Source organism: Phoca vitulina, unplaced genomic scaffold (assembly GCF_004348235.1).
Source record: "Phoca vitulina isolate PV1807 unplaced genomic scaffold, GSC_HSeal_1.0 scaffold59, whole genome shotgun sequence".
NCBI lineage: Eukaryota > Metazoa > Chordata > Mammalia > Carnivora > Phocidae > Phoca > Phoca vitulina.
In genome coordinates this window covers 7,516,831-7,524,673 of record NW_022589762.1, presented here as the reverse complement: position 1 = coordinate 7,524,673, position 7,843 = coordinate 7,516,831, and the positions used below count along the sequence as shown (strand labels likewise).

The following is a 7,843-nucleotide window of genomic DNA, read 5'->3' as shown; positions in this document are numbered from 1 at the left end:
TCGGAAGTTGCTTTGTTTTGCTTCAAGATGGCTGCGGGGATGTATTTGGAACATTATCTGGACAGTAAGAGCAGGCTGGAGGAGGGGGTCAGGGGTCATAGAGTGGCGGAGGGGATCGGGGCTGAGGAGCTGTACGGCCCCGAAGTCCCGGTGGTCAGAAAGTCACAACTGTGAAGGGGTTCCGTGAGAGAAAATATTGGAGGGTGTGAAGAAAGAGGGGGCGGGGCAGCAGGGTCGGGGCCTGGCTTTGGGTGTAGACGAGGGAGGGGCTGCGCGGTAGGGCTGAGGGGATGTCTCTTGTAGGGCTAATGGGCAGAGCTGGGAAGGTATTTGCCGAGCCCATCTCCAGGGTCTCCAGCCTCAGGATATTCACCTCCCCCCCCCCACAATCGTTTAGGATCGGTCGTTTTAGTATATCGCCCACTGCTATTTGGAGCAGCGACAAAGACCTGCTCGCAGCTCCTCCGCTCAGTTGTTTCTGAGAAGCGGTTTCTCATGGGGGTCGCGGGTTGTGAGTGACCACTGTCAGGTAGTAAAACTGGAACGCTTCTCTTCTTGGAGTAAAGATCCAATTCCTATCAAATGGAAATCTGGTGTTGTGTTTATGCCATTTGTGTTACCTACCCACCCCTTCACGAAGCCTGTCACCCTTATGCGCTTACATTTATTTGTCTTAGTGTTGGGAGTCATCCATTCATTTATTGAGGCCCTGCTCTGGGTCAGACATAATGGCAGGTACTGCGGAGATACCAAAATGAGTAAGACACAGACCGTGCCCTCAAGTGCTCATAGTCTAGGAGGAAACAGATTCTGCTAATAAATAATTATAAAACTGTGACAAGTGAAATAATAGAAATACATTAAAAGGACAGTTGATAGCACTGGAGAAAGAGGGGCTAATTCCCTGGGGATGTAGGTAAAGCTTTATCAGAGGATGTGATCTTTGAATAGAGTTTTGAAACCTGAGTGTTTATTTGCCAGTGTGGAGAAGGAAAGGAAATTTCTGGTTGGAGAAGGCATCAGCAAAGGTATTATGGTGGATTTGTGGCAGGTCAAGGAAAGGTGAAGTCAGAGTGCTTGATAGATAGGACTCTAAGGTGGAAGATTGGGAAGTGAGGCTGGAGAAAGGCTGGGTCTAGATTGTGCAAGGTCTTTTAAGTCAGCCTAAGAGGCTTGTACTTTAGATAGCGAAGAACCAACAGATTTTAAAAATAGGTTTTAATAAGGGAAAATAACTGATGTATGATAAGTTCAGGTCTCAGAGAGTGACAGAAGTCTTTAGGAGCTAAAAGGACAGCACTGATTGAATGACTGGGTAGTTGAGAGAGAAAGAAGAATCTAAGGTGACTCTTTGATTTCCTGCTTGGGAAGTGAGGTGGATATGATACCATCAGCAAGATAGGGAATCAGGAGTAACAGCAATATACCTAATTCAATTTTAAACTTAAGCATAGGCATGGTAATTGTATGAGAGTGAATGAGGTCAAGATCATTCAGGGAATATAACGAAAGTGGGAAAATGAGAGGATTAAAGTATAATCTCAAGAAAACAGGGGCGCCTGGGTGGCTCAGTCATTAAGCGTCTGCCTTCGGCTCAGGTCATGATCCCAGGGTCCTGGGATCGTGCCCCGCATCAGACTCCCTGCTTGTCGGGAAGCCTGCTTCTCCCTCTCCCACTCCCCCTGCTGTGTTCCCTCTCTCACTGTCTCTCTCTCTGTCAAATAAATAAAATCTTTAAAAAAAAAAAAAAAAAAGAAAGAAAACATTAACATTTAAGGGACAGGCTAAAGAAACATCACTGTTGGAATTATCAGAAAGTATATGATGAGATTTAGAATCCTAAGAGGAAGAAAGTTACTGAAGGAAAGAAGATGGTGCCAGCTGCTGCAGACATATTTTTTAAGATAGGACTAATAACAGATCATTTGTTTTGGTAAGTCATTGGTGACTTAAAGTAATCTCAGTAAACTGGGGATGGCAGACCTGACGTTATAGTTTAAAGCAGTGGAGGTATTTTAAAAGTTTGAAATGGAGTCATGGGAAGAGATTTTTCTTTTATGGAGAGACTTAAGTTATGTGTGCATTTATTCAAGTATTTATTGAAGACCCTCTGTACACAAGTCATAGCAAAATAAGCGAGAAGACAGACGTGTCCAGTCCTTCTGGAGGGCTAGGGCGAGAGATACCAAATAACTGGTTACACAATTAATGATTTAATTGCAGTTGGATAAGTGCCCAAAAGGGTAGAGCTAGAATAACTTGACGGCATCATCCAGGGCACTTGGAGTCTGGAGAAGTCAGAGTTGAGCTGAACTTTGAAGAATGAACAGCAGTTTAGTAGGCTAAGAAGTATGGTGGGGGTGGGATGAAGAACAAGCAGTCACTCCGGATAGAGAAAGCAGCACGGGGAAAGCTGGGTAGCAGTACGAGCCCTGGCAAAGTTGGGGGGCACTCAAGAGAAGGCCAGTCTGATCAGGGCAGACCGAGCACAAAGGGGGACCGACCTGAATCAAGGCTGGAGTAAGGCGAGCATGGGCCAGAAAGTACAAAATAGGAATAGGAATTGTGTGATAGGAAGTTACCAGACGGTTATAAAGCAGGAGGGTGACTTGATGAGATTTGCATTTTTTAAGAGAATATTCTGACTACGATACAGAGAGCAGATTGGAAGTGTGTGTGTGTGTGTGTGTGTGTGTGTGTGTGTGAGTGATAGTGGAGGATACCAGGTGGGTATTTGGATTGAGGGCAAGGAGCATGAAGGGAATCAAGGGAAAGAAGGGGCTGATTGATAGAGTAAGGTCACTGAAGGGGCAAATGGTGGGAAAGCTGTGAAGAGATGGCAAAGTTAGTTGTGGAGAGATGCAGACACAGCCTCCACTGAAAAAGGAATGATGACTGCTGTTCTGGATCAATCCAGCTGTTCCAGGGAGGGGAAACTGAGTCCCCTTTTGGATCTGTGCTTTAAAAGCAGCTGTAAGGCCTATGAAGTGCAGTGATTCTCAGTTTTTTTCTTCTCCCTAGGTATTGAAAATCTCCCCTTCGAACTGCAGAGAAACTTTCAGCTCATGAGGGACCTGGACCAAAGAACAGAGGGTATGTACAGAGTAAGGAGTTTGGGTGTATAATGAGTGTGTATGATCATTTCTTTTTTCTCTTTGGTGTTACCATATCATCTGGTCTGATCTGGAGAACTGTGGCTTCTCTCTCTTTTTTACTCTCTTGCAATTCTTAAAAGGAGAGCAGTGAGGATCTGCATTTCTAGATCAGCGTTTCCATAATAGAGTATTGCAGCAATGCCTCAAGAACTCAAAGATGCTCTGTTCTTTATATCTGCAAGAAGAATTCAAAAAGAAGTCAACTCTAGAATCGTTTCTGTTCTCTGTATTCAATATATCTATAGGAAGACTAGGATGTTTCTACTCTGCTGGATTGTTAATGTTGTATCACAAAATTCAGTGTGGCTGTAGACTGCAAGTCATGTTGGTAGAGAAGTTCTTAAAAAGAAAAAAAAGAGAGAGAGAAAGAAAAAAAGAAGGAAGAGCAGCAATTAACAACAGGATCTCTACACTGTATTCTTCAACCTTACAGAAGCACTAGATACCATCTGTGGCCTTCCTTGGATGTTGAGCAAATCTGGCTGCATTGAGGCATTCACTTGGAGCCTGAGGCTACACTACAGTGGTCAGGTTGGTCTCTTCAAGGGCAAAGATGTCGTCTGTTGGAGCCATGCCCCATACCTGCTGAAGGATATATAGGTCTTACCTTCCATCCTTATGTAGCCATGCTCAAGGATGTGACAAGCTGGTGTTAGAATACCTAAAGCTGTGATTTCAGTTACGCTGGGTAAGTTTACTCATGAAAAGGTGAACATCATGTAAAATCCTGGATGTAGGACACCACCCCACCCCACCCCCGGCCCCGAGAACTGCCTGGCGGATGCTGAGAACCAGCTTGCTTCCTTTGTATCACAGTCCCTACTCTTGAGTTCATGCACAGAAAGACCGGTTGGGAGATTATCAGACTACATGCATTTTCAGCTTCCTCCCATGAAAGGGGGCACAAACATAGTGTGCACACAGATCCTTCCAGTTGTCTGTCGCTGCACCACGTCACAGTCACTCTTTTGTCTCTTTTCATCGACATTTTGTATGAGTCCTACCAAATAGTAGGCGGTAGGCATCTACAGTCTCAGTGTCTGGGGACGTCGCCAGCCTTCCAATATTAAAATGTTCGGAGCAATGTCTAAGATGAACAAACAGAGAAAAAGTGACGGGAAATACGAGCAGGTTGCAGACGATGAGCAAAGTAGGGTAGAAGAACTGTTACATAAATGAACTAGGGCCTAGTTTTAAATGATGAGTCACAGATGTACAGACCTGGAAGGCGGCCGCAGCAGATGACCCAGCCGGCTTCGCAGCACTCAGAGCTGTTGTGGAATGTTTTTTGAGACAAGAAATCAGGAAGCCTGTGAGACAAGATTCATGGTTCAAGAAGCAGCAAGCCCTGCAAAGAAGCATCTGCGGACACCAACAAAAATATACTTCATATTAGTGCGGTGTGCAAAGGCTCCCTCCTTATTTTTCACTAACTTCAGTTCGCCTGAAGGCACCTTTAAAACAAATACTGTCAATATGTTGCATTACTTGAGTAAATGGCACAGTACCTGTGAACTTTCAGGGCATTTTAGTTCGAAGGTTATGATGCTGGTCAATGGAAAAGGTCCAAGAAACAAGAGGAAGAAGTGTGTTTCACCTAGCCACTCAGGGGCCTTTGTGACCCGGCCTCTGTCTCTGTTGTAGACCTGAAGGCTGAAATTGACAAGTTGGCCACTGAGTATATGAGTAGCGCCCGCAGCCTGAGCTCCGAGGAAAAATTGGCCCTTCTCAAACAGATCCAGGAAGCCTATGGCAAGTGCAAGGAATTTGGTGACGACAAGGTGCAGCTTGCCATGCAGACCTATGAGATGGTATGGCCCTGTTCATGGCTCCCCACCTACCTCCCATCTAATCCTTGGGGTCCTGGACCCCTCCTTCAGCTGTGTGGGGATCTGTTTTGGGTCTGGGAGATACACAGAATGTGCCTTAGCCTTATTTTCTTTTTGCCCAAACCAGCCTTTTAGCTCTCTCTTTTCCTTCCTTGCACCTAGGTGGACAAACACATTCGGCGACTGGACACAGACCTGGCCCGTTTCGAGGCTGATTTGAAGGAGAAGCAGATTGAGTCCAGTGACTATGACAGCTCTTCCAGCAAAGGCAAAAAGAGTGAGGAGGGGGGCGGGGCTTGAGAGGGGGCGGGGGTGCTGAGGGAGAAGCGGCCACACTCCGGCTACAGGGGAGGGGCTCGAGCAGGAAGACTTAACCCATCTTTCTGTCTCCCTGCCTTCTGGCTTTCCCCCTCTTTCCTAGAAGGCCGGACCCAAAAGGAGAAGAAAGCTGCCCGTGCTCGTTCCAAAGGGAAAAACTCAGATGAAGAAGCTCCCAAAGCTGCCCAAAAGAAGTTGAAACTTGTGCGCACGTGAGTGTACAAGGGGGCGCTTTGCCACACAGTGTATTTTTTTCTCCTGCCCCGCCCTCCCACCCCACACTGCCCCTAGCCACTCTCCATCTTCTGTGCCAGTAACTTCTCCTTGTCATTGTGGTATTTGCTGGATAGAAAAGAGACACCACAAATCACTTGCCCCTCCAGGTTGTCTTTCTACCACCTTTCTAGCTTCCCTTTCTGCAGATGACACGTTCTCTTCCTCTCGGCATGCAGAAGTCCTGAGTATGGGATGCCCTCAGTGACCTTTGGCAGTGTCCACCCCTCTGATGTGTTGGATATGCCTGTGGATCCCAACGAACCCACCTATTGCCTTTGTCACCAGGTCTCCTATGGAGAGATGATTGGCTGTGACAACCCTGATGTGAGAACCAACCGTTTTGCCTCCAGATGGGGTTCTGGGGGCCACGAGGGAGCGGGTACAAGAGGGGAAGAAACGGTTGAATAGTGGGACTCCAGAATAACAGGAAGGTGGAGTTGGTTGGCCTTGGGACCTCCAAGATTTCTACAAAGGGACGGAATACGGGAACACTTCTGAGGAATCTGTGGAGGAAACTTCTTGTCTTTCCTCTGCCCCACCTGGGCCCCTGACTTCTGCTTCTTCCATCTTCCTCCTTTTCAGTGTTCCATCGAGTGGTTCCACTTTGCCTGTGTGGGGCTGACGACCAAGCCTCGGGGGAAGTGGTGAGTGAGAGAGTTGCGGCAGGCGCCGGGCTGCCCCTGAGCTGCGTGGAGGAGGGCGCTCCCTCTCACTCACTTTCTCCTTCCGCCTCTCTCTATCACATTCCTCTCTAGGTTCTGCCCACGCTGCTCCCAGGAACGCAAGAAGAAATAGATAGGGGCCTTGGATTCCCACGGTTTCTTCTACATCCCTGGACCTGGGCTAGTGGGGAGAGGAAAGCCTGTGCTGGGGCCCGGGGGCTCCGGGAGAGTGGATGGCGCAGTGTAGTCATCCCTTCTCCTCCCCTCTCCCCACTCCTGGTGCTGAGGCTGCATCCAAACCCTGGTAGGGAGGGGTGCCGCAGCCGCTAACCGTCTGTACTCTCATTCAGCCTGCCCCCCTCAGAGGGAAGTGGTCTTGCCCACTGTCCTTTTGCCTCTGTGCTGAGGTTGGTGCTGTATTTCCAAGGGATGGTCCTCTTCACTCCCCTTGCTTTGTATTTAAGGACTGGGGCAGTAGCATGGGGGCACTCCCCTGCCCTCCTGATTCCCTCCCCCTGTGGGGGTGCTCTGGTGTGATAAACTCTCTTTGTTCTCTTCCTGCTTTTTCCAAGGTAGGGGATCCCCCAGAGCATCTGGGCTGTGGCCTTAGTTGAAGGGGCACCCCTTCCTCTGTGCCAAGAGGATTCATCCTGGCCTTGTGAGTGGGAGAGGGGGCAAGGTGGAATGCACATACACATGTGTAAAGGAATTTGAGTAGGTGAATAAAAGCTATCCATGTTGGCCTGCTGTGTTTATTGTAGAGACCGTATTTCAGTACGTGTGCTAAACATTTTGTTTGCATCCTCTGGGTTGGATTAGAGGTGGGAGGAAGTAGAACAAGACATGAAACCAGAAGCGGTACCTCTGCACCAGAATCCACAACTTCTCACCTTGGGCAGGGGTGCGGGGGGGAGGGGAAGTGCTGCAGCCTGGGGCTTTCCCAGACTTTTAAAATTCTGCATCTTTTCTCCATAAAACATCTTTCACTTAATTTCCAATAAACGTGTATGTGTGTTTTATGCATGCACTATTATACTATTAGCTTGATTTCTTATTTTAAACACAAAACGGAAAAACATTTTGCCCCTATGCCGATGGGTTGTCTTGCTCACCTCCCATTTGGAAACGCCTTCCTTAGACTGAACCATCCTTACACCTGAGCATCTCCTCACCCGAACCCGGCTTGCTTCCCCCTTTGGCTCATTTCTTACCTCCAGGTAGGCTGACTTTGTTCTGTACACTCCATCCCTGCCTGCCCTAGAACCCCGCCTACATTCCCATCTAGGCCTCACCACCCATCAGGCAGACTGGTTCTCCAAACCCCGGTTTTGTCATCTGTAATGCAGGGATAACAGTACCCACTTTGTAGGATTACCTCGGGAATGCAATAAGGTGATACATACAAAGAACAGCACGGGGCCTACTCCGTCGAAGGTACTGAGTCCGTGATGGCTTTTGCCGTCATTATCCTCCGGGGGTGGAATATGACACACGTGAGGACCCTTACACCCTTCCCCCCGCCCCCCGGGCAGGCGCGGTGACCCCCAGAGCACGCGGCGGTTTCCGCGGCCCCGCCCCCCGCCCTTTGTGACGTCGGGGCCGC

General features: G+C 48.3%; 1 protein-coding gene across 4 annotated transcripts; it reads left to right on the top strand.

Annotated features, from left to right (window-relative positions):
• ING4 (inhibitor of growth family member 4) lies at positions 1 to 6,983 on the top strand. Of its 4 annotated transcripts, none has more exons than XM_032390863.1 (8): positions 1 to 64; positions 3,022 to 3,093; positions 4,800 to 4,966; positions 5,147 to 5,252; positions 5,409 to 5,514; positions 5,755 to 5,902; positions 6,161 to 6,222; positions 6,334 to 6,983. In XM_032390863.1, the coding sequence occupies exons 1-8, from the start codon at positions 28 to 30 to the stop codon at positions 6,371 to 6,373; spliced, it is 738 nt and encodes a 245-aa protein (XP_032246754.1). In that variant the 5' UTR covers positions 1 to 27; the 3' UTR covers positions 6,374 to 6,983. The 4 variants fall into 4 exon arrangements, with proteins under 4 accessions (XP_032246754.1, XP_032246753.1, XP_032246752.1 ...); XM_032390862.1 differs by having other exon boundaries at positions 5,147 to 5,261; XM_032390861.1 differs by having other exon boundaries at positions 5,147 to 5,261; positions 5,406 to 5,514.
• Positions 6,984 to 7,843: the final 860 nt, after the last annotated feature.

Bases quoted from the DNA above. Each gene is read 5' to 3' on its own strand.
- ING4 (XM_032390861.1), top strand. From the start codon at position 28: ATGGCTGCGGGGATGTATTTGGAACATTATCTGGACA. The intron at 5,262-5,405 runs GTGAGGAGGGGG...CCTCTTTCCTAG, and splicing joins TTCCAGCAAAGGCAAAAAGA to AAGGCCGGACCCAAAAGGAG. The intron at 6,223-6,333 runs GTGAGTGAGAGA...ATTCCTCTCTAG, and splicing joins ACCAAGCCTCGGGGGAAGTG to GTTCTGCCCACGCTGCTCCC.